Source organism: Morus notabilis, unplaced genomic scaffold, assembly GCF_000414095.1.
Source record: "Morus notabilis unplaced genomic scaffold, ASM41409v2 Scaffold613, whole genome shotgun sequence".
Lineage (NCBI taxonomy): Eukaryota > Viridiplantae > Streptophyta > Magnoliopsida > Rosales > Moraceae > Morus > Morus notabilis.
This window is the reverse complement of record NW_010362242.1, coordinates 124,561-148,621: the sequence shown is the minus strand read 5'-3', so window position 1 is coordinate 148,621 and position 24,061 is coordinate 124,561. Positions and strand designations below refer to the sequence as shown.

At 38.1% G+C, this 24,061-nt stretch overlaps 3 protein-coding genes across 3 annotated transcripts in view; all 3 read left to right on the top strand.

The window, feature by feature from the left end:
* Positions 1 to 3,949, top strand: part of LOC21387886 — a 4,786-nt gene extending 837 nt beyond the window's left edge. Inside the window, exons 3-5 of the mRNA XM_010101507.2 lie at positions 1,314 to 1,927; positions 2,248 to 2,423; positions 3,095 to 3,949. Coding sequence (XP_010099809.1) covers positions 1,314 to 1,927; positions 2,248 to 2,423; positions 3,095 to 3,572 — 1,268 coding nt within the window. The 3' untranslated portion in view covers positions 3,573 to 3,949. The remainder of the gene's footprint in view (positions 1 to 1,313; positions 1,928 to 2,247; positions 2,424 to 3,094) is intronic.
* Positions 3,950 to 5,844: 1,895 nt separating this feature from the next.
* On the top strand, positions 5,845 to 17,660 carry LOC21387885 (dihydropyrimidinase). Its single transcript, XM_024167803.1, is given in 11 exon segments — positions 5,845 to 5,934; positions 6,041 to 6,208; positions 7,111 to 7,162; positions 7,793 to 8,062; positions 8,155 to 8,366; positions 8,959 to 9,079; positions 9,755 to 9,859; positions 10,229 to 10,393; positions 10,505 to 10,545; positions 10,636 to 10,881; positions 17,280 to 17,660. Coding segments are annotated over 11 exon segments (1,662 nt in total). The 3' UTR covers positions 17,472 to 17,660.
* Positions 17,661 to 22,974: 5,314 nt separating this feature from the next.
* Positions 22,975 to 23,693, top strand: LOC21387883 (splicing factor 3B subunit 6-like protein). The gene has a single exon (XM_010101504.2). The coding sequence runs from the start codon at positions 23,123 to 23,125 to the stop codon at positions 23,495 to 23,497; it is 375 nt and encodes a 124-aa protein (XP_010099806.1). The 5' UTR covers positions 22,975 to 23,122; the 3' UTR covers positions 23,498 to 23,693.
* Positions 23,694 to 24,061: the final 368 nt, after the last annotated feature.

Sequence of the window (24,061 nt, the reverse complement as noted above, 5' to 3'; positions counted from 1 at the left end):
GTTATAAATATATGTATATATGTGTATTATATAGTTATAGTAAAGTGAAAGCACCATAAACTGAATTGTTGGGCCTTGGTTTCATATTGTTCTATAGCCAATAGTGTTTATGTCAGAATTCAGTATGAAGTGTAGAATAGTTACTCATAGCTTGGTTGTTAGGAATAAGGACACTACAGAAGGTGTATGGAACTCTTATTGCACACATTGTCACAATTTAAGATGATTTATGTGTTTTTAGACTGTTCATTTGTTGTTTCTACCATTCTGAACCATGTTTATGACCAGGTGGGGGAAGAATGCTGCTAGAACCAAGTCGACGTAGTGATGGTTTTATTTATCATGTTCTATTATTATTTGATGACCTTGTACTTTCTTCGAAAAGTGGAAAAAAATACATGAGAAAAGAAAGAAAAACATGACTTGTAATACTCATAATACAGAACAAATTCCATATATCTGTTTTGTTCCCAACTTCTTCTTCTTCTTTGGGATTTGGAACTCAAGGCTTCAACATTGGAGGTGGATGTAGAACTTCTACTAGCCTAAGCCTGCAAATACCAAACCCTCGTGCTTTTTTGGGTATAGGAACTTGTGGTTTTAAATGTTGGGGTTTTGGGTGTGTGATCAATCATGAGATTGAAGGGATAAGATAAAATCTGAGTTAATACTCTTTAAAACTGTATGAACACTCTTGGTTTAGATGATTATACGATAAAATTCTATGTGCTGGAATTTTTTAAAAGTTCCATGTCTACCTTTGTATATAAAGAAATATTACTCTAAAATCGTCTCATTCAAAATCCTGGACCGCTCAACACCTAACTCTTGAAAGTACTTGTGAGGTGGCTGCACTCAATATCACACTAGGTCCTGAATCGCAAAAGCAAAATTATCAAAATTGCAAAATACTTTGAATCCTCTTATATATGTCATTATGTTGTATATATCTTATATATGCCATTATGTTGTATATATCTTATTTGAATATACTTGAAACTCGTTTTTCTTACATCCTAGCACATATTATATTTGTTATTGTTTCAATTTTATAAATAACGTCTTAATACATTCTGAAGTGATTAATTGTAGCTAGCACATCATGAATTGATTAATAACGTTCTATTACATTGATTTTGATTTTTTTTTGTTTTTTGTTTTTCCTTAGCTCTTTTCTGTTTTCTGGTTTTCTTTTCCCTTCCCTTGTTTTAATTTTTCCAAGGATACCTTATCCTCTTTCCTATGTACTTGATTCTTTATCCATGAAAGGAAGTTTTTCTCATCGGAACAAAAAATTGTTGCTTCTGTTGCAGAGACAAAGCAAAAGTACCATGACACATCCGTGGGATGCCTACATGGTGAAGCAATACCTCCAAACCTGCAAGATAATGGGAAATTAGGGGAAGGATCTTTGAAGCCGATAGACGAAACTGGTAGCCATTTTGTGGGTGGTATAACTGAAGGTGGGTCACTCAACACCACGTACACTATCCCTCCAAATGAAGCTTACCATAGACCATTCTACCAACAGGGTTATCATGTTTGGTCAGCTTATCATCCTGAGAATCAAAAGGCACAACAGTACCAGTTTTATCCGCTAGAAAACCACGTCTATCCTGTGAATCATCATGAATACTGTATTCCAGATGATAATAAATTTCAATATCTGCCCTTATGGAAGTTATCCCAGATGTATCAATCACAGTTTAATTTTCAAGAGTTTCAGTATTTTGTGGTTATAGATTTTGAGGCAACTTGTGACAAAGAGAAGAATCCTCACCCACAGGAGATTATTGAATTCCCAGCGGTTCTGGTGAATAGTATCACTGGGCAGCTGGAAGATCAGTTTCAAGTATATGTGCGTCCTACTCACAATCAACTTCTTAGTAATTTCTGTAAGGATCTTACCGGAATTCAACAAACTCAGGTAATGAGACTTTATTCCATTAACTTCTGTTATCATATTTCTCATGTTATCTTCTTGTTTGAAGTAGTGGGGAGTTCTAGGTTCCTTTCTAATAGAATAGAAGTAGCGTCGAGGCCAATATCCAATGGTTTTCTCCATGGATTTGCTTGCTTTACGTCTAGAAAGATGTACTGATATTTGAAAATAGATCTATATGCTTTCTAGAGATTTCAAATGAAGTTCTCTAATGGGATAATTTGTTCCAAACTGATTCTCTTCTAACTCATTTTAGGAGTGAACATTATTACTTATTAACTTCTTAGTAATCTGATCGGATCCAGGTTGACAAAGGCGTTCTCTTGAGTGAGGCTCTATTTCTGCATGATAAGTGGCTTGAAGAAAAGGGGGTCAAGCGAACTAACTTTGTTGTGGTTACGTGGTCAAATTGGGATTGTCGGGTGATGCTGGAATCTGAGTGTCGATTCAAAAGGATCCAAAAACCACCATACTTCAACAGGTATTATTTGTTGCTCCGAGAAACAAAAACTAAAGTTAAAATATCATTAGCATCTTTTTCCTAAGGGGCTGTTTGGCCGTTGGATATCCTAGAAAAGTATTCATTCTTTTCTGCGAGGTTTGGATTGTTTTTGTCCTTTCTGGAGTCTGAAATTAGTGGATTATAAGAGCAGGACTTAATTTTTGGTAATCTGTTGAAGTCATACTTAAGTAGGAATTCATTTTCACCTGTTGAGATTGCTCTCTGTCTCTCTCTCTCTCTAACGTTTGTCAAGATCGTTAGAAAGTTGGAGTCACCCGTGTTCCTTTTGTTGACTGAAAATTCTAGTCTTTTTGCTCAGCTTATATGGATATTCAAACGCCTCAAGGAAAGTCAGTTAAAGTGTGGTAATATCATATATATATATATTTTTTTTTTCTTCAGGAACTTCTTTTTGGAGTCAAACTAGTCAAAAGAAATTTACTTTTGTTCTTGTCAAATATTATCGTCTTTGCAAAACAAGAACAGTGACAAAGCAGTACCGAAGTTTACAATTCTAAAAGTAGGACTAATGCGTCTCTGCTGTTTATGAGTTTGAAAATTTTTCTTTAGTATTTATTATTTGTGTTTTGTATCTCTATGCTTCAACCCGTCGAATGGAACTAATATGTTCGGCTTTCTTCCATCTACAGATGGATCAATCTGAAGATCCCATTCCATGAGGTATTTGGAGGGGTGAAGTGCAACCTGAAAGAAGCTGTTCAGCTGGCTGGCCTCACTTGGGAAGGCCGTGCTCACTGCGGCCTTGACGATGCTAAGAACACTGCTCGCCTGCTTACCTATCTAATGCACCGTGGATTCCAGTTTACCATAACTAACTCACTGACGTGGCAGCCCATGGATCATCCGTTAACACTGCAAAAGTTCCCGGAGTACCAATCGTGCTTCATCCCACCCCCTTACAGGATGAAGCACCAATCGGTACCGTTGGTCCCCTTTCATCAGATCCAGATCGGGCACGGCGAAGAAGAAAAATGCTTCTGCGGGGTGCAAAGACGAAAACAAATGGTGCAGAAACCGGGACCAAGTCATGGCTGCTTCTACTTCGGCTGTGGTAGGGCTCCCAACGGAGGACGCTGTTGCAATTATTTTGCATGGGCTACAGTATAACTGAAAGTCTTATAAGTTTACCATTTTAACTAAATTCTAAAAAAGAAAAAAAGAGAGAAAAAAAATCGACAATAGCAAGATGCTTCTGGAGGGTGCCTGAGTCATTTCTAGTAGGGCTCTGACTTGTAAAGTTTGACTTCTTGAAACGAGAGATGGTATGCCTACAAAAAAGAAAAGAAAAGAAAAGAAAAGAATGCATTTTGCAAGGCTGAGGAGCTTTAGGACATGGTTTTTCTTTGTTACTGTTCGATCTTATTAGCTTTGAATTAGCAGAGGCTGAACTGCTAAATAATGGATGTGATTCTACGACGCCATTTCCTATAATATTTATGTAGAAAATCTGGCAATCTCTGATTGCTGTGTTCTCCATTTCAGGCTCTTCATGCTGTGGTCATGTTGTGGGTGAGTGTCTATATAAAGCTCTATATCTTGTGTGCAAGTTTCAACCGTGGAGAATTCTCACCAAAAGAACCAAAAAGAGAAAAAAGAAAAAAGAAAAAATGTTGCGACTGTGCTCAAAGCACAAGCGGAGGCCGGAGACCAAAGATCCAAAAGGAAAATATTAAGGCTCTGTTTGGTAGAGGGATTCGTTCTCTGATTCGAATCATGATTCATGATTCGTTACAGTATTTTTTCTCACAAAAAATTCACATAAATCGAAAATTGTTCGAATCACATGGTTTGAATCCTCCAACCAAACGTACCTTAAATCAGCAAAAGAGTAATCATAAGTAGCGCAAACTTAAGTCTCGTTCGTTTAACTGATTCGAGTTTTCAGTTTTAAGTTTTTACAGTTAAAAGTTCTCAGAAAATGTCACATCTAACTTTTTCTGTTACAGTTAAAAGTTCTTAAAAAATGTCACATCTCAGTTCAAATTAAAAACTCGAATCTGCGAAGCGAACGAGACCTAAAAATGACACAAATATATTGTGTAAAATCATGTACTTCTTTTAAATATTTTTAAAGAAAATTAAACACGAAGATAAGCTTGACCTAAAAACTACTCTTTTCTTTCTTTAAAAAAAAAAAAGAAAAAAAAAACCCACTCTTTTCAAGCCTAAAAAAAGTACCTTAAACCACCTCCCCTTAACTAATGGCAGTGCCCAAGGTTTTTTTTTTTTTTTTTTCTAGAGAATTTATATTTAAATAGGAACAGATAAATAAACTACACAATATAAGCCTATGATTAGACAGAAAGATGCACGTACACTTGATGTTTGAGAATGAGAGAAAACATCAGCACGCTAAAATTAAATATACTTAAAGTCCTATTTAAAAAAAACCCCTTCCCATCAAAAACTTAGCATCATGACACAAAAAAAATTTTAACTTGACCAAACAATCCCCATTGTTAGTGAACAACTCAATCATGTGAGAGACATAACCAATATCAGACAGTGAAAAAATCATCTCTATTATTACAAATTAATAAATAGAAAGTAGTAAGAACACCATCGTTGCACTTTTATTACAATTTAAAGCACAAACTAAAGTAAAAAGAAAATTCAAAGTATTATTGGCGCAAATCTCTAATAACGATACAATTAACGAGAGAGGACCACAAAGAAAAGAAGAAGACCTGAAGAGTTAAGCTGCAAAGCTCGAAAGAAACTGTCAAATACCGAATGACTTGTAGACAAAAGTTATACTCACAAGCTAAAATAATAATAAATAATAAATAGACAAATAAAAAGCTTTATCAAACAATTATAATTTAAACTCGCGACGTGAAATGGACCTACTGATTTTTCCCCTACATCATAGGGTAAGCATCTAAAGAAATGACTAGTGTTATGGTGACCAACTACTACGGATACTGGAACACAAACTTTGGGATAAGGTGTTATCTTAGTCTTATTAGCATCAATAATCATGCATATTATGATGCATGACATTTCTATATAAAAAAAAAAGTATGATGCAGAGAATTGGAAAAAAACAGTAATCTTTCTTTTTTTTTTCTTTTTGCTAATATCATAATTCACATTGTACACAAAAGGCTAACTTTTTTTGTTTTTTTTGGGGGCCAAAATCAAGTTTACACCTTACCATATCTTCAACAAGTTATTTTAAGGATTTTTTTTATTTTTTTTTAATTTTTTTATGCACAACATGATCAAAGCTAAAACAACGCATCCAACGGCTCAAATGGAAAGACATAGGTGTGAGCTAAATTGTGTGTAACACGCCGTAGAAATTCCCGTAGGATTTGAAAAGTATAAAGCCAATTGGCAGAATCGTTACGTCCACCCTCACTGCTTCCAGAGATTCATGGATTCAATCTTAAGATCCCAAATTTTCCATCTTCCCTTACTTGTTCTTCTCTTCTTCTGCCTTCCTTCAATCTCCGAATCCAACCAGGTACTAACAATCTCTACTTTCTGTTTGGTTGACTAGAAACCGTGGGAAAAATTGCTTGCTTTGTTTGTAAGAGAGTTTGATTTGCTAACTATCTTCGGTGTTCCAGTTCGGCGATACAGTATTTGGATATGGCGAATCCACATGCGGGGTTTCTTCGCCGTCGGCGTCGAAAATACTGATAAAGGGAGGGACTGTTGTGAACGCTCATCAGCAGGAGGTTGCTGATGTTTATGTGGAGGATGGGATCATTGTCGCCGTTAAGCCTCACGTTCAAGTAACGTTTTTTCAAGCTTTGGTTTTTGTGAATGTTTTTGCTTGATGAGGATAGTTGAACTTGGATTTCAATTTTGAGTTAGATAAGCTGGTCTTTGACTTTGAAATCAAATGTTTTCCAACCATTCATTTCCTTTTTTTTTTTTTCTTTCTTACTTAATTTTGTATTATCTAATATGAATAGAGAAGCTATGCTCGGACCCCGGGAATTTTTCCCACTTTTAGTACAGCGAAAAACTTGAAAATAATTCTTTGGTGAATAGGGACATAGTTATATGTTTCAATTATTGAGTGGATACACACTTATAATTTTGTTTCTGAAGTACAGCATAACTGAAATTTTTGTTAAAAATATAAATTAAGGATAAAATTTGAATTTCTGGCTATGCCACTGGCTATATGGTGGCGAATGCTTCCGGCAAGCGCATTTAGAATTATGCCAGAATATGATGAAAATTCAAAAACATTCACTACTAGTAGCTCTCAAGTACTCTTAGTTCTTTGATGTTTACTTCGATTTTGCACGATGTTATTTATTTATTTATTTTACAGATCCATTTATAATCTATATTTTGGACAGGTGAGCTTGTTGTTTTTGGGCACTGAGTTATCATCTTTTTAGCATTATCTGCAGTTATTACAAAAGGTTTTGATTTCATAGTGTTTGTCTTGGAGAAAGCACATTTACTTTAGAGAGGCTGTGGTTCCTCAAATTTCTATGTAACCTGGGAGAAGCTTTATTTGTCTACTAAGCCAATGTGTTGGATGTTACAAGAATGCACCTCCTTTTGTTTTCTTTGAGATTCTACTGAGATGGCCTCTCTCTCTCTCTTGCTCTCTCTTAAACTCTCTCTTATAGCGTGATTTAACACATATCCTTATCTTTATTGATGTCATTTCCAGGTTGGGGATGATGTAACTGTTCTTGATGCCACTGGAAAGTTTGTCATGCCAGGTTAGATTCTTCTTCTATAGGTGCATGATAGATCATTACACTGTTGTCATTTTCTGACTGGGAGGGGGTGGCAACAACGGGGCAATGCTGTGCAAGTACTGAGTTGAGTGTCTTTTGCCAGATAAGCTCTTAGATGCTTATCTTCAAGGCTCAAGCCCTGTAGTAAAGATAGAGTTTTGGCTCCAATGGCTAGCTACCGATTTGGTGATGATCCTTAATTTTCCATTTAATCTCCACGTTCCTTTCTTACTTGGGGTTCAAGTATAGGACTTGAAAACTGGGAGGATTACACCATTGCCTCTGCCACTCAGCCCATGGGGCCTTTGGCATGGAGATCAGTTGCTCTACGTTGTGTTCTTTTTATTGGGTTCTCTCTTGTCCGGCTCTAATTGTTAATTGGAATGGTTCCAGAAGCATTTTGATTATCACAATATCATGTTAATTTCATCTGAACATATGTTAACAAAATTGAATACGGTTATTAACGCTTGGTTTTTTCATTTATGAGTTTCCTAGTCAATACTATCCAGATGTTATTTTTCTTTTGGTTCTTCTTTCAGATACACTTATTGATTGCATATATTTGAACAAGTTTTCTAATGATATAGCAATTTGTTTTGACATTAACAGGAGGAATTGATCCTCATACTCACCTTGCTATGGAGTTCATGGGTACAGAAACAATTGATGACTTTTTCACTGGTCAGGCTGCAGCATTAGCAGGTGGAACAACTATGCATATTGACTTTGTTATACCTGTTAATGGGAGTTTGACGGCGGGTTTTGAAGCTTATGAAAAAAAATCGAGGAAATCATGCATGGATTATGGTTTCCATATGGCAATTACAAAATGGGATGAAACCATTTCAAAAGAAATGGAAATAATGGTTAAGGAAAAAGGTTAGTAGTTTATGTTTCTCCAGGTGCTGCTAAGTTTGGGTCGAAACAATATTGCCATATTTATCTACGTATATTTATTCTCACAAATGCAGGGATAAACTCTTTCAAGTTTTTCTTGGCCTACAAGGGCTCTCTAATGATTAGTGATGAGCTTCTACTAGAAGGTTTCAAGAAATGCAAGGCTCTTGGCGCTCTAGCCATGGTCCATGCAGAAAATGGAGATGCTGTTTATGAAGGACAACAAAGAATGATAGAACTTGGTATTACTGGTCCTGAGGGACATGCTCTTTCAAGGCCACCAGTGGTAATTATGAAAATACATTCTTTTGCGATCTTGGCTGCTAATATGTCTTCTACAGGGCACATGTTGAGGATTTTTGTTTTTTATTTTTTGGGGAAAAAATGCCCCTTTTGTTCCATGTACTAATATCGGGTGCGAGGTCTAAAGTATTGATAAAAATACATTCTTGCTGTAACGTTGACCTAGCTTACGGTTGAGCCCATGGAAACCCATTATAGGGACCTCTCAGAGTTTCATTCCTGAACCATCGTTTATGTTTTGTAATTAAGATTAAAGAGGGAGATTTTGTTCCTCGTGTCAGGTAAAAGTACAAGGATTTTAGGAAAAAATAAAAAAAAAGGGGTGCCACTGGAAGGTTAGCTTCTTCTGTGTGATCCCTTTTCCCGCTATACTTATTTGCATAGTATTGTCTAAAAGACAATTTCTTTAACAGCAAACATATGGCTTATATCACGTGAGACCACGTGAGACTGGTGAATATTCCTTGCGGGTCTATTTCTTCCTATTCCGTTTAGTTTAAGTATATAATAGAATGTTAAACTGTATCTCTGCTTATTTAATCCTTGTATATAAGTTAATAGTAACTCCCATGTAGTTGGAAGGAGAGGCAACTGCTCGGGCAATTCGATTGGCAGGTTTTATCAACAATCCTTTGTATGTGGTTCATGTGATGAGCATTGATGCTATGGAAGAAATTGCTAAAGCTCGGAAATCAGGTCCACTAAGATCTTAAATCTGTTAGTGGTGGTACATGTTTAACAGAAAATTCATTTTTCTAATAGAATCTCTGATCACTCAGCATCACATATCCTATCTTTTCATTGGTTATTGACTTATTGTAATTCTTTAAATAACTTGAATTTTCAGTCTTTAGCTCTGCGTGATAAAATTCTTACTAGATCTTTTGAGCTCTATGAATTATTTAGAACAAACAGAGGAAGCGACAGATGCTTTCATGAACTGTAGAGTTGGAGTGAATTGCAACTTTGAAGATTTTTCTTTAGACTGAAGCGTACATTCAGACATTTTTTATTAAAGAAAAAATTATCTGTAGAATGAACGCATCACCACTTGCTCACTGTTTGAGGACCCAAATATGTGAAAATTTAAAATATCCTGGTGGGGTTGGATTTTAACATATTTCTAAGATTGCTTACCAAGAAATTGCCTTTCTAACATCATGCACAGACAAATATTTAGACAGAGAAGAGTTCTGGAGGTGAAAAGTATCGTGAGATAATTCTGCCAGTGTTGGCGGTCGTTTCATTTAATTTGTTGTATTTTTTTCAAGTCATAAATTTACCTCATCATTTTTACTGCTCTTTCTTCTGAAAGATCTTAATTTTGGTGGTCTACAATCTCTCAGGAAGTTATTTCCTTTCACCCTGCAGGGCAGAGGGTTATTGGAGAACCTGTAGTATCTGGGTTGGTCCTTGATGATTCTTGGCTTTGGCATTCTGATTTTGTTACTGCAGCAAAGTAAGAAATGAGACATTGTTTTATCTTTGTTTATTATTGATATTTTTTTACACGGTTATAGTTGCTAAAGCTTAAAGGAGACCAGAATTGGAATTCTCTTCGATTTATTTTGGATGAATTCGGGTATATTTATACACAAGGATCCATTTGAATTGATCCTGATTTCTAGGAACTACTCCTACTTTTAAGGAAAGAAATATACAGCTATATACACCAAATAAAATCTCTAGATACTCTAGATCCACAAAAATAGGAAAAACTTAAAGAATTGGGTTCGTTTATTTATCTTTTTAAAGAAAAGAATTGTGTTTTGGAGATATATGAAATATTTTACCAAAGTGAAGAACACAAGTGAATCTAATCCTAAAACTTTTGATACTTAACAGGAATTCTTAACAATGACCATATTACATGTATCGAAATCTTTTCAGCTTATTCTTATAGTAAATTATGCAATTTTCAGCTTGTAGGAACCGACCACTGTACCTTCAATTCCACACAGAAGGCTCTTGGAATTGATGATTTCCGGAAAATCCCGAATGGTGTCAACGGTAATATAGAAAATAGAGTGTCTCTGAACTCAAAAAGTCACGAGCTTTTTGGGGGCCTAAATTTTAACTAGTTTACTTTATCATCCTTCTTGATATTGAAATGGGATTCAGGTATCGAGGAGAGGATGCACCTTGTCTGGGACACAATGGTGGTAAGCTGCAATAACTTTTTGGCTTATTTCTCCAATTGCTTTAAGTAGAATTATAGTCTTTGTGGTGGTTTGATCTCATATGTCCTTCAGGAATCTGGCCAAATTTCAGTTACTGACTATGTCCGAGTAACAAGCGCGGAATGGTATATTTGATATTATTCTGTTGATAATGTATTCCCTTACAATATATCTATTCTTAGTCCTTTGAGATAACAAAGTAAATGTGTAGGAGCACATGTTAAGATAAATGCTAATCCAAACTCAAGTTTTGAAATAAGTGCAAAGTCCCACCACTCTAGATCTGACACAAATGTATATGAAGGAAGGCGAGGAAAGGTAATTCTTATCGCTCACTATCTAATGACTCAGCCATTACCTTAACATGAAAAGGCTCTTCATTGCACTACGGTTCAATTTTTCGTGGTTGTAAACTTACTAAATGTTTATTTAGAAATATACTGAAGAACATATCCCAGTTCCAGATTGCATTTCTTCTTGCTAGTCTTACCGTATATGATGGAATCATTGTTAAGAGAAGTTTGGACTCATAGTTCATAAGCATTGTTTGTTACTTTAGATTGCAAAAAAAATTATTGATGTGATATGGAAATCGTCAAGATTCTACCACATTCCACAAGACTTGAGTTCTGACAAAATTGAGTGGGGACATGATAATGAATTACTTTACATAGATATTAATGCAGAAGCTAGCTGATGATTTAGTAATTGCCATGACACGAGTTGTTAGCATTGTAATGGCAACGTTATTGTCAGGCCTCCGGTGAGGAAGGTCTACACTAGGAGGACCAAGCGTGGTCTGGTGGGAGATTCCGGCCCAAATGGAATGGAAGATAAGGGGCTGGGGGTCCAGACAGGCCCATCTGGGAATATGGGTTTGGCTGAGACAGGAGAAGCTGACGTGGGAAGTTGGTTAGAGAATCTGAGTGGTATTAGGAAGCAAGGGCGAGTGCGGAGTGGTTTGTTTTTGGCCTGACTAGAGTTGGTTGTTAGGAGGCTGTGGGATTCCTCGAAAATCCCTCTCTATCCCTTTCGTTCTTATGTAATTTCCATTCCGATTGTAATACCGAGCTCAGACGAGCTCATTCTCTGTTTTCTGGTGACTAGTTCTAATAATAATACGATTCAGTGATTTTCCTTCCTTCATACTCATAACCATTAATTGTTAAGGCCGGGATCCTATCAACTTGGTATCAGAGCCGTGATCCATGGCGCAGCACACTCCCACGGCGAGCACAACCGAGCGAGTTTCCAGCCTTGAAGGAGGTCTCGATTCTGTCAGGGATACGGTTCAGATGCTGGGAGCTATGGTGGACCATGTACCTCAGCTGCAGGAGGATGTCCATGTTCTGGGAACTCAGTTAGGAGACGTGCAGGGGGCCCTCCACTGCTTGGAAGCATTGTTGGGATGCCACCTTGAGACTCAGGTTCCCGCCCCGCTTTCTTTGATTCACAGTACAGTCAGCTTAAGTTGTCGTTCAACGGGTTAATCATTGGGTCAGAAAGTCTTCTTTTTTTTTTTTTTTTTTTGATTGGAGAAAGTCTTCATTTTGTATTATTTAAAGATTTTTTTGTATATAAAAATAATAAAAATTAGTGTAACGTTAACTCATAATTGTTTGTTGGTTTGGGCTAAAAGGGCCGTGGGGGTTGGCGGGAAGGGCCCTCGGGTGGTTCCAGTGGACTCGCAGCACCCCTTCATCGAATGGCGAGATCTGAAGGCGGCGATCCTCCACCGTTTCAGCCGCGCGAAGGATGGTGACCCAACGGAGCGCTTGATGGCTCTGCGACAAGAAGGGACAGTAACAGAATTTCGTGACCGTTTTGAGGCTTTGGCTGCATCAATGAGAGGAATACCGGAACCCATTTTCCGGGGAGCTTTCCTCAATGGCCTCCGAGAGGACGTGCGGGTTGAGGTAAAATTATTGCGGCCCATTAACTTGCAGGAAGTTATGGATTTGGCCCAGCAGATTGAAGAGAGAAACGAGGCAGTCGATCGGTTGAGGAAGGGTAAACTGGGCCGAGGAGGGCGAAATGAAGGCTTGGGAAGGGAAATGGGCCCAAGCGAGCGGCCTAATGGGCAGCCAGGTTATTCTGGAAGCTCCCTTCAGTCCATTCCAGGTAAGGAGCCTAACTCTTCTCCACGGTCTCGTTTCTGGTCCACGCCGCAGTGAAGGCTGTCCGAAGGGGGGACTGGGTTCAAACGGATGACGGATGAGGAGTACCAACGCCGACGAGCCAAGGGGCTCTGCTACTGGTGCGATGAGAAGTTCAGCCCTGGCCACCGGTGTAAGAACCGGCAATTACAGGTGCTGTTGGTGTCGGAGGGCGACGCGGAGGAAGAAGAGAACATGGAAGAGATAGAGGAAGCTCCGGCCGAAGAGTTAGGGGGGATGGCTAGACTTTCCCTCAACGCGATGATGGGAATTGCATCTTCCGACACCATGAAGCTGAAAGGGACCCTCGGCGAACGCGAGGTATTGATTTTAATTGACAGGGGGGCCTCGCACAATTTTCTCTCCTTAAGGGTCGTGCAAGAGATGTGAATTCCCTTGTCCACCACGGGCAGTTATGGCATCCAGGTAGGGAACGGGACTTGTTTCCGGCAGCAAGGGTTGTGTAAAGGTGTGGAACTGGAAATCCAGGGCTATCGACTGAGTGGGGATTTCGTACCCTTTGAATTGGGATGTGCCGAGGTGGTATTGGGCGTTTCCTGGCTGCGAACATTGGGGGAAGTCAGGGCTAATTGGCGGGAATTCACCTTGAAATTCAGGGCAGCTGAGGGGTGGATTTGCTTAAAGGGGGATCCCACCCTACAATGGGAACCGGTAAGTTTCCGTGCTCTCACGTGAAAATTCCAGGGTGAGGTGATGGGGGCCTTGCTTGAAATTTGTGTCCTTGAGGGCAAGGAAGGGGGCGGGGAGGCCATGTTGGAATATCTGCCACCCAAGGGGTTTTGACCCAGTTTTCGACGTGTTTGCGACACCGGAAGGACTACCGCCGAGACGCGCTCGAGACCACCAGATTGTCCTCAAGACCGGGGTTGAGCCGCCCAATATTAGGCCTTACCGATACCCCCAAGTGCAAAAAAATGAGATTGAGAAATTGGTGTCAGAAATGCTGGCTTCAGGGATCATTAGGCCAAGCAACAGCCCCTTCTCCAGCCTGGTTTTATTGGTCAAAAAGAAGGATGGAAGCTTGCGTTTCTGCGTCGATTATCGCGCCCTCAACCAACTTACCGTGCCAGACAAATTTTCAATTCCGGTCATAGATGAATTGTTGGACGAGCTGCATGGGGCCGCGGTGTTTTCGAAGTTGGATTTGCGGGCAGGATACCATCAAATACGAATCAGGGAATTCGACGTGGAGAAGACGGCATTCTGAACACACGAAAGGCACTATGAATTCTTGGTCATGCCGTTCGGTTTGACCAACGCTCCCGCCACGTTTCAGGCACTTATGAACAAGGTATTTCAACCCTATTTGCGCCAATTCGTTTTAGTGTTTTTCGACGATATTTTAATTTATAGTCGAACATGGGAGGAACACGAAGAGCACCTCGTCGTAGTCCTAGGCATTCTGAGGAGGGAGCAGCTTTTTGCAAATCGGAAGAAATGCGTTTTTAGGTAGCCACAGTTGGAGTACTTGGGGCATGTTATCTCAGCTGCAGGGGTGGCCACTGATCCGGCCAAGGTGGAGTCAATTCTATCTTGGCCCACACCCAAGAACGTACGGGGAGTAAGGGGATTCTTAGAACTGGCGGGTTATTACCGGCGTTTCGTTCAGGATTTTGGACGGTTGGCAAAACCCATGACCGATTTGCTTAAAAGGGGAGAATTCCGATGGACCCCAGAGGCGGGGGCTGCCTTCGAAGCACTAAAGCGGGCTATGACTTCCCTTCCCGTTCTAGCAATACCGGATTTCTCCAAGCAATTTGTGGTAGAAACATACGCTTTGGGTTCGGGAATTGGGGCGGTGCTAATGCAGGGGGGGAGGCCCATTGCTTTTTTCAGCAAGGCGCTCTCCGACATTTCTAGGCTCCGGTCCGTCTACGAACGGGAACTCATGGCGGTCGTGTTGGCTGTCCAAAAGTGGCGCCATTACCTCATTGGCGGGCACTTCGTGGTACGCACGGACCAGCAGAGGCTCCGGTTCCTCATGGACCAGCGGCTGCTACCTCCAGAGCACCTTCGCTGGGTAATTAAGCTCTTCGGGTATGATTTCGAGTTGGAATACAAGCAAGGGGCGTCGAATCGTGTGGCTGACGCACTCTCTAGACGAGGGGCTGACACTGGGGTGGAGTTAGCGGCCATCTCCATTCCGCAGCTAGTAAATTGGGCGGATATCAGGCAGGAACAGCAGCAAGATGGCAACTGCGCTGCCTTGTTACAGAAGCTCGCTCAGGGTGAGGAGTTGGCTGCGGGTTGGTCCTTACAGCGGGACTTGCTGTGTTACCATGGCAGAATCGTCCTTCCTAGGCAATCGCCATGGATACAACGCATGTTGCACGAATTTCATGACTCGGCCTTAGGGGGTCATTCGGGTTTTTTGCGCACTTATAAACGAGTGGCGCATAACCTGTTCTGGCGGGGGATGAAGGAAGATATACGTCAATATGTTGCTCAATGTTCCATTTGTCAACATTCGAAGTATGAGGCAATGACACCCGCAGGATTGCTCCAACCATTGCCGGTACCGGAGAGGGTGTGGGAAGATATCTCCATGGACTTCATAAGGGGGCTGCCACGGTCGCAGGGGATTGATACAATTTTGGTGGTCGTGGACCGGTTATCCAAGTACGCACACTTCCTACCACTCTCTCACCCATTCACGGCCAAGAAAGTCGCTGAAGTGTTTGTGCGGGAAATAGTCTGGCTACACGGCATTCCGGCCTCCATTGTCACCGACCGGGACCCCCTCTTCATGAGCTTCTTTTGGCGGGAGCTTTTTCGCATGCAGGGGACCAAGCTGAAACGCAGCCCGGCATATCACCCGAGTCCGACGGCCAGACCGAGGTTGTGAACAGGTGTTTGGAGGTTTACCTCCGCTGCTTCGCGAGTGATCAGCCTCGCTTGTGGCTCCGCTTCTTACCTTGGGCAGAATTCTGGTTCAACACCAACTATAATGCATCAACGCGGCATTCTCCCTTTCAGGTGTTGTATGGCCGCGATCCTCCAACTGTTCACCGCTTCCAAGATTCTCTTTCGGCCGTGGAAGATGTCAACCTCCAGCTGCGACAAAGGAACGAGTTCCTCGATATGCTCAGGGGCAACCTCGTGCTTGCACAGCAGCGCATGAAGAAGTTCGCGGATGTTCACCGTCGGGAACTTTCCTTTTTGGCCGGTGACCTTGTCTTGCTCAAAATCCGCCCCTATCGCCTCAAGTCATTAGCCCGTCGACCCAATGAAAAGTTGGCTCCTCGATTTTATGGGCCATTTGAAGTTTTGGAGAAGTGGCCTATTGTCTCAAGCTACCGGCAGACGCGAGGATCCACTCGGTCTTCCATGTCTCTCAGCTGAAGCCCTTCAAGGGGGATGCACTCCAGCACCAGCCACTTCCCCTACAGCTCTCGGATGAGTTAGAGTTGCAGGTCGAGCCTTCCGAGGTTCTTCGCGGCAGGTGGACTTCGGTGGGAGGGAAACAAGTCACGGAAGTGTTGGTTCAGTGGAAGGACCTGCCAGACTGGGAGGCCACCTGGGAGCTTCTAGAGGTGTTTCAGGCCCAATTTCCTCATTACAACCTTGGGGACAAGGTTGTCTTCGAAGGGGGGAGTCGTGTCAGGCCTCCGGTGAGGAAGGTCTACACCAGGAGGACCAAGGGTGGTTTGGTGGCAGATTCCGGCCCAAATGGAATGGAAGATAAGGGGCTGGGGGTCCAGACAGGCCCATCTGGGAATATGAGTCTGGCTGAGGCAGGGGAAGCTGACGTGGGAAGTTAGTTAGAGAATCTGTGTGGTATTAAGCGAGGGCGAGTGCGGAGTGGTTTGTTTTTGGCCTGACTAGAGTTGGTTGTTAGGAGGTTGTGGGATTCCTCGAAAATCCCTCTCTATCCCTTTCGTTCTTCTGTAATTTCCATTCCGATTGTAATACCGAGCTCAGACGAGCTCATTCTCTGTTTTCTGGTGACTAGTTCTAATAATAATACGATTCAGTGATTTTCCTTCCTTCATACTCATAACCATTAATTGTTAAGGTCGGGATCCTATCAGTTATAGAGCATATTTGTAACCCACCGTGGAAAACATGCATGGGGAATAACTTGAGACAGAATATTTGACATAATAAGGAAAACAATAAGTAGAATGGTTTTTACAGGAAGTTTTTGTTAGTTGAAACATTTGTTTATGTTAGGTAATAAAAAGAAAAAAGAAAAAAAGAAAAAGAAAAAAGGAGCATTGTTCATGTATCTTCACATCTGTGATTCACATACCAAATCATGTGAAATTGATGACGCGCATATTACCAAAGACGTAACGGTGGAATTCAAATTTATGCATTGTCAATATACACTTTCGCAACTCATTTTGATGCATTTTTACTCTGACCTAGCGTTCCATAACTATTCTTAGCTTTCCGCTTAACAAGTTCTTTAATGACTACTAACACATCTATATTTACCTGTACTTTTAATATTTAAAATCTTTTTGTACGTGTATCCTGCTGTCTGCTTATTGTTCCTGGCATTCTTGGTGTTTAAGTTCACGATCTGTTTTTCAGGGAAAGGTTGAGGTGACAATTGCTGGTGGAAGAATTGTTTGGCAAAATGATGAATTGAAGGTTAATCCAGGTTCTGGAAAGTACATAGAGCTGCCACCTTTTAATTATCTTTTCAATGGAATTGACAAGGCAGATGCTAACTACTTATCTTCTCTACGAGCTCCGGTTAAGCGTTCTATATCAATAAACTAAAAATGGCATGTTTTATTGTAATATTTTCTTTCTAATTATCATCTTAAGTTAGTGTGATTTCATTACATTAGTAAAGAAAGAATTTGATCGAACTTGAATTGTTGGAATGACTGTCATTAGTTTCCAAGATGTGAATAATTAGGTTGCACAACCTCCTGTGTACATTACTGTGTGATGTTTATATGAATACGTGTTAATATTATTTAGTCAGATTCCTGCCATGGCCGTGTGATTGAGCAATGACATACAAATACATACATTTGTGTTTTTGTGTGTGTGTGTCTGTAGAAGTACAAATTGAAATCCAAATTTAGTTACATAATACATAATATGCATATTGCACACTTAGAAGTTACAGAAACTTCTGATTAGGTCTGTTTAGAGAAACCTCTCGTCTATATAATTTACAGGCCATTAATAGGGGACAAATGATTGGAAGCTTGACAGGTAGTTAGTTTGGATACTAAGCAATTCAAGGTCTAATACAGCAGTTAATGTAGGTCAGAATCTTCTTTTTCCTCTGCATGGAAATTAGTGTGAGCATATCAGAACGAAAGAATGATGTGACAGACTTGAGCAAAATTATTTTCTCTTTCATTTTCCCTGTTCTGTTTTCAGAAAGGTAATATACTCATTGGTGTATTATGATCAATTTCGTGGGGGGACGCGATGTTCTACCATGTTTGGTCCATGTGCGTTGACCAAGGGGATATGGACCAAAACAGGTGAACATATATGGTGTCAACTCAAGCGACATAAAGGACTACCTATTGAATGATGGTGTGCAATGCAACTTAAAGTATGATGAACACATGAGTTAGAGTTTTGGTGAAATGAAGTCCTACCATGACAGAATCATCTTGGTGAGGAGGTCCACGAGGAGCAATGAGCTCCCTTTCGTTTCCGAGGCTGGAGCGCTTGAACTCACTCAAGTCAGTCTTTTTCTGCTTCCTATTGGCCCGAGCTCGGGAAAACACCATGGAGTAGTCGGTGCGTCCCGGGCTCTTGTGTTCCCACCCTCCAAATTGAGGAACAGACATCCAACCATTTTTCTGTAAATTTTGAAAAAAGGATATATAGTCAGTATCTAACATCTTGAATCACATTAAGTCAATCACAATTTGCAATGAGCATTTTATCTACGGATGTACATGATCTACTTTTATGGGAAAAAGGAGTTGAATTGATATCTTGACCTTGTATTGGTTAATATCCCCTTGGTCAACGCACATTGACCAATACAAGCTCAAGTGTTCTATTTGCCTCGCAATTTTTTAAGCCAATTACATCTTGCAATAAACATTGATCTATGGATGCATATGATGTAGTCTTAGGGAAAGGACATAGTTGATATCTTGACATTGTATTGGTTAATAATAATATCCCCTTGGTCAACGCACTTTGACCAATACAAGCTCAAGTGTTTTCTTGCCCCCACATTATTATTTTTTTAAAATTAATTTCCCATGTCTTAGAATAGCTTTTCAAAAGAGTTAATTGGATATATGAAAAGGTGGTCTTTGGAAAGGATTTGAGTTGATATCTTGAGCTTGTATTGGTTAATATCCCCTTGGTCAACGCACATTGACCAACACAAGCTCAAATGTTTTCTTGCCCCACTTTTAAAAAAAAAAAAAAAAATTATCGTGTTTTAGAGTAGATTTTCAAATGATTTAACTGGTTCAGATATTGCGCCAACTTACAAGTTGTACTGAGGAGGAAATCAAATCGGCACATGGCTATAGCAACATGTTAACATTAGTAATCATAAGAAGATAACGAGAGAAAACAAGGCAAAACCTTTAAGTGACAAATATATAAAGCTAACATAAATTAAGAAACTTTATAGTTATTTTGATGCATATAAATTAGTTTTTCTAATATGTGTCGGTGAATTTTCCTGAAAATATGAAAATTAAAATTAAATTAATGATCAACGTGACATAGATATGATATCTAATTAATAAACCAGGTTTGAAGAGTTCTCTTAATGGAACAAAAAATTCATATGACAATGTGGTATGAGAGCATTGCACCAAAGAAAAAGTAGATTAATCAAGAATGGTTTGCATATATTCTCATAATGTTAGCACTATTAACCTTTATCTCATCACATCATAAAAAGGATATTCATAGAGCAATGTTAGGGGCAATACGAGTCCCAGTTTAGCACTCACAAAGACATAAATCCAAATTAATAGTTGGAATATGAGATGATTAATAAAAATACAAAATAGTCTCTTTTGGTAATAGCCTAATTGGTCCCCTACAGGAAGCAAAGCAAATTCTGCAGCCTAACAAAAGTGAACCCTATAATTCATGAAAAAAAAAAAAAAATGCTTAGAGGCACCGTTGAGGTTAAACACCATCATTGATAGAAGATGGATCTCATATGAGGGTCCCATATTGCGAGACTTACCTTCAATTAATAGCTGGTGTTTAATACCGTCGGTGCCTTATAAAATTGTTCTAATTCATGCAACTACACAAAATAATCCTACAACATCTTATCTATCCGGTAAAAAGATTTCCTTTCACTTTGCCTTCCATAAGAAAGAAATCCCATAAACAAGACATCAAAAACTCATTAGGAGTTAGTATGCGTACCTCGTTCCGGTTAGCCATGGCAACTCTTACGAAAAGAGGGTGGGATTATTATTAACACAGAAAAGGTTTGAAATGCTTTTAGAAATTACACCAACTTTACTAAATAAGTAAATATCACTTCCACTATTTTAAGTCTTTTATAACTGCTATCCTCCATGGCAACATTTTACCCAAGAGTGAAACAAAAGTTGTTTCCTTTAAAAATTGCCTAATTTTTAAATGGTGGTTAAATATAACCAATGTTTAAACCATTTTTAGTTAAGATCTCTTGGCTAAGTACTAAGAACAGATTGTCGTCCGAGTCAGACAAAACAAGGAAGATTATGCTATAATCTAATAAGGGAGAGATCGTTTGGCCACAAAATGTGCCCAATCAATCAAGAGATTTTTTTCTTGTTTGAAGAATCTAAGGAGAATAAATGTTATCTAAATTTGGATTGTGAATTTATCAGCTATCAAGATGTCTTGGGCTAAAAACCGGTCTTACAGTTATTTTCATACAAATAGATAGTGATCGTGCATGGAACTTATGGTTCAAAAACTACGTTTATCTATCGTTACATATATGTATTACATATATATATATATATAAATGAATAAATTTTTAATAATTACATTTCCACCAGTATACATATCAATGTGTATGTATATGTATAGATTGTCATAAGACGATTACAACATTAATTCTCCAATTTTCTCCAAATAAAACAAGAGGCAAATTTTTCTTACTTTGAATTATTGTCATCGTAAAAGTTTCATAATGATTAGGGGTGTATATTTTAGCATCCCAAAAATTTCTAAATGTCACCAATGATTAATACTTTCTTAATAAAGATTTGAAAATATATCCTTTCATAGACATACAAACACACTCAAACTTTTCGTTAATTGGGCATGTTTGATACGAACATCTTAAATTTTGGCAATTTGAACTAATTGTCGTCTCCATTTATCTCAATTGGACTGCATTATTAAGAATTCTCGGAGGCACTCTGTCTTTTTAATACTATTAAATAAGTACCTTGGAGTTTTAAAAAGCATAGTGTGAATATTTGAGCGTCTTTTTTGAAACATAAAATGTCCATTCCGCCCTTTTAATTATTGTGCAAGTATACTCTCTATTTTGGACCTCATAAAAAATATATCATAGTAGAAAAACTATTGTAGAAAAAAAAATCAATGGTTGTAACTTGAGATTTTATTTTGTTTTTTCTTTTTGCTTTTCCACCTGTTTTTACTTTCAAGGATATTTTAGTCTTTTAGATAGTTAAAATTGAGCATTCACTAATGAAATCATAGGGTGTGCGTTCGTTATTGCTTTTCTATTATTTTTGAAAATGTTTCTGCACATTTTTTGAGGTACGAGAAAATATTTTGTAAACTGTGTTTGATTAAAGAATTAGAGAATGATTAAAAATTATTTTTCCCTTTTTATTTTTATTTTCAGGTACTTATCAACAATATTATTTTCATAAAAAGGTATTATACTAAATAATTAATAATTACTAATTATATAAATAGATAATAATTACTCAATTTTTAATTAAATAATAATTTCTTATTATTAAATTTGTAATTTAGCAATAAAAATAAACAGTAAGTATTAAATAGCAACTAATTCTTATTTGTAATTATTAGTACATTACTAACATAATTATATACTGATTATTAATTATTATTTTTAGTTATTTAGCATATTAATTTATTATATATATAATATTTAATTACAAATATACCCGTTAATAATATATCTACTACTAAATTACTAGTTTATTAATTTTTATTTGTTAAGTGATTATCAATTATTAATTATTTAATATATTAATTTAAGATTAATAATTAGGTGTACTCAAAATAAAATTTCATAAATATAATTAAATATAATTTCACTTTTTTATCATACTTACAATAATTTAAAAAAAAAAAACTAATCAAACACAATTCTTAGAAGTGGTCTTATAATTCTCAAAACAATCTTAAATTTCAGTTTTTCATTTATTGAGAAAGTACATTATTAATTTAAACATATATTCATGATAATATTTAAGATTGTTTTTAAAACAAAACCTTTTTGAAAATGCTACATACGAGCCTGTAAATAAAATGAAAAATTGTAATAAATAGCGGATTTTTTATAATTAAATTAAGTAAATAATAAATTTTAAAACTATTTAAAATAAATACGAATTTATGTTGTAAATGAATCATTTACCGTATACATGATTCATTTACAATTGGTAAAAAATGACTTACATAGTAAAACAAAATCTTAAAACTCTTTAATTACATGGAAAAAATCCTTTTTACAAATCGTAAAAAGAAAATTTAGGTGAAAAAATTGTTTATACTAACCGTAAATGAACCATTACGCGCATAAATTGTTCTTTATTTTAAATACTTTTAAAATCTGATATTTGCTTAATTTAATTTTAAAAATTTGTTATTTACTACATTCTCTCAAATTTTATGTGCATTTAGATTATCATGGATATATATTTAATAAGATCTAAAACTAATAGTATACTTTCTCAATAAATAAAAAATTGAAATTTTTATGGGATAAAACACTGTAATATTAAGATATGAATTAAGGTTCAAATTGGGAACTAAACATAGCAATGAGCCTCGTTCACTTCGCTGATTCGAGTTTAGAATTCGAGTTGAGATGTGATTTTATGTGAGAGCTTTTTACTGTAGTAAAAAAGTTAGATGTGATTGTTTATGAGAGCTTTTTACTGTAGAAAAACTTGAATTCTAAACTCGAATCAGCGAAGTGAACGGGGCTGAAGTTTCTTTTTTTTTAAAATTAGAATCATGAGATTAAAATTATTTTTAATTTACGTGTATTTTTCGTCCTCGAGTTGAGTCCAGACTCACCAGTCACCACCGCCACCAGGAATAGAGAAAGCAATTTATTCGGAAGATATTCCCATACGCCTCAATCCAGGGACTTTTCCCCCTTTTTCCCCGAAATAAAATTCCCAGAAAAACCTTTCCCTCAGTTTCTCGGCGTCCAAACACCCGTCCCCAACCCCAAATCCCTAATGGCGACGATCAGCCTCCGCAAGAGCAACACCCGGCTTCCCCCGGAGGTGAACCGCGTGCTGTACGTGAGGAACCTTCCCTTCAACATCTCCAGCGAAGAGATGTACGACATCTTCGGCAAGTACGGAGCGATTCGCCAGATCCGAATTGGTACGAACAAGGACACTCGCGGTACGGCCTTCGTGGTGTACGAGGACATCTACGACGCCAAGACGGCGGTCGACCACCTCTCCGGGTTCAACGTCGCGAACCGGTACCTGATCGTGCTCTACTATCAGCAGGCCAAGATGAGCAAGAAGTTCGATCAGAAGAAGAAGGAGGAGGAGATCGCTAGGATGCAAGAGAAGTACGGAGTCTCCACTAAAGATAAGTAATCGCTGGACTCGCTCGGAGAATCTCATATTTTGATTTCCCTGAGTTCTAGGTCGTGCGAGTTTGGATTGGAAAAATTGAATTTTGTAACCCTAGAATTTGGGATTCTGAGGACTTGTTATCTTTAACATAGTTGATTATATGCATATTTTTTAATGAAATTAGCGAGAGTGGTCCTCTTTCTGTTTCTTCTGATCAGTCATTAGTAGATTGTTACATAACTTGTGCTAAGTTGCTTGAATGCTTAGATTGTGTAGCTTTGTGGATGATATAGAAATATGTGTTATCATTTCTTTTTTTTTTTTTTTTTGGGTTTGTTGTGTTTCCCGTTGCATTGCTAAATGCTTGAAAATCTGGAGCTTTTATGGTACTTGGAATAATTGATATTAGTTCTGTCCGTTCATAACTTGTGGTCTTTCTTTCTTCTTCCTTTTCTCCTCAAATCTTTTTGTTTATCTTTTTAGGTTTGAACTAAAATTATGGAGCTTGCCTGCACTTAACTATGTATCTATGGAACTTACCTATAACAGTTTTGATTGTTTAGATTAAGTTATCTCTTATTCCCT

Excerpts from the sequence above, each read along its gene's own strand:
- LOC21387883 (XM_010101504.2), top strand. The coding sequence starts at position 23,123 with ATGGCGACGATCAGCCTCCGCAAGAGCAACACCCGGCTTCCCCCGGAG.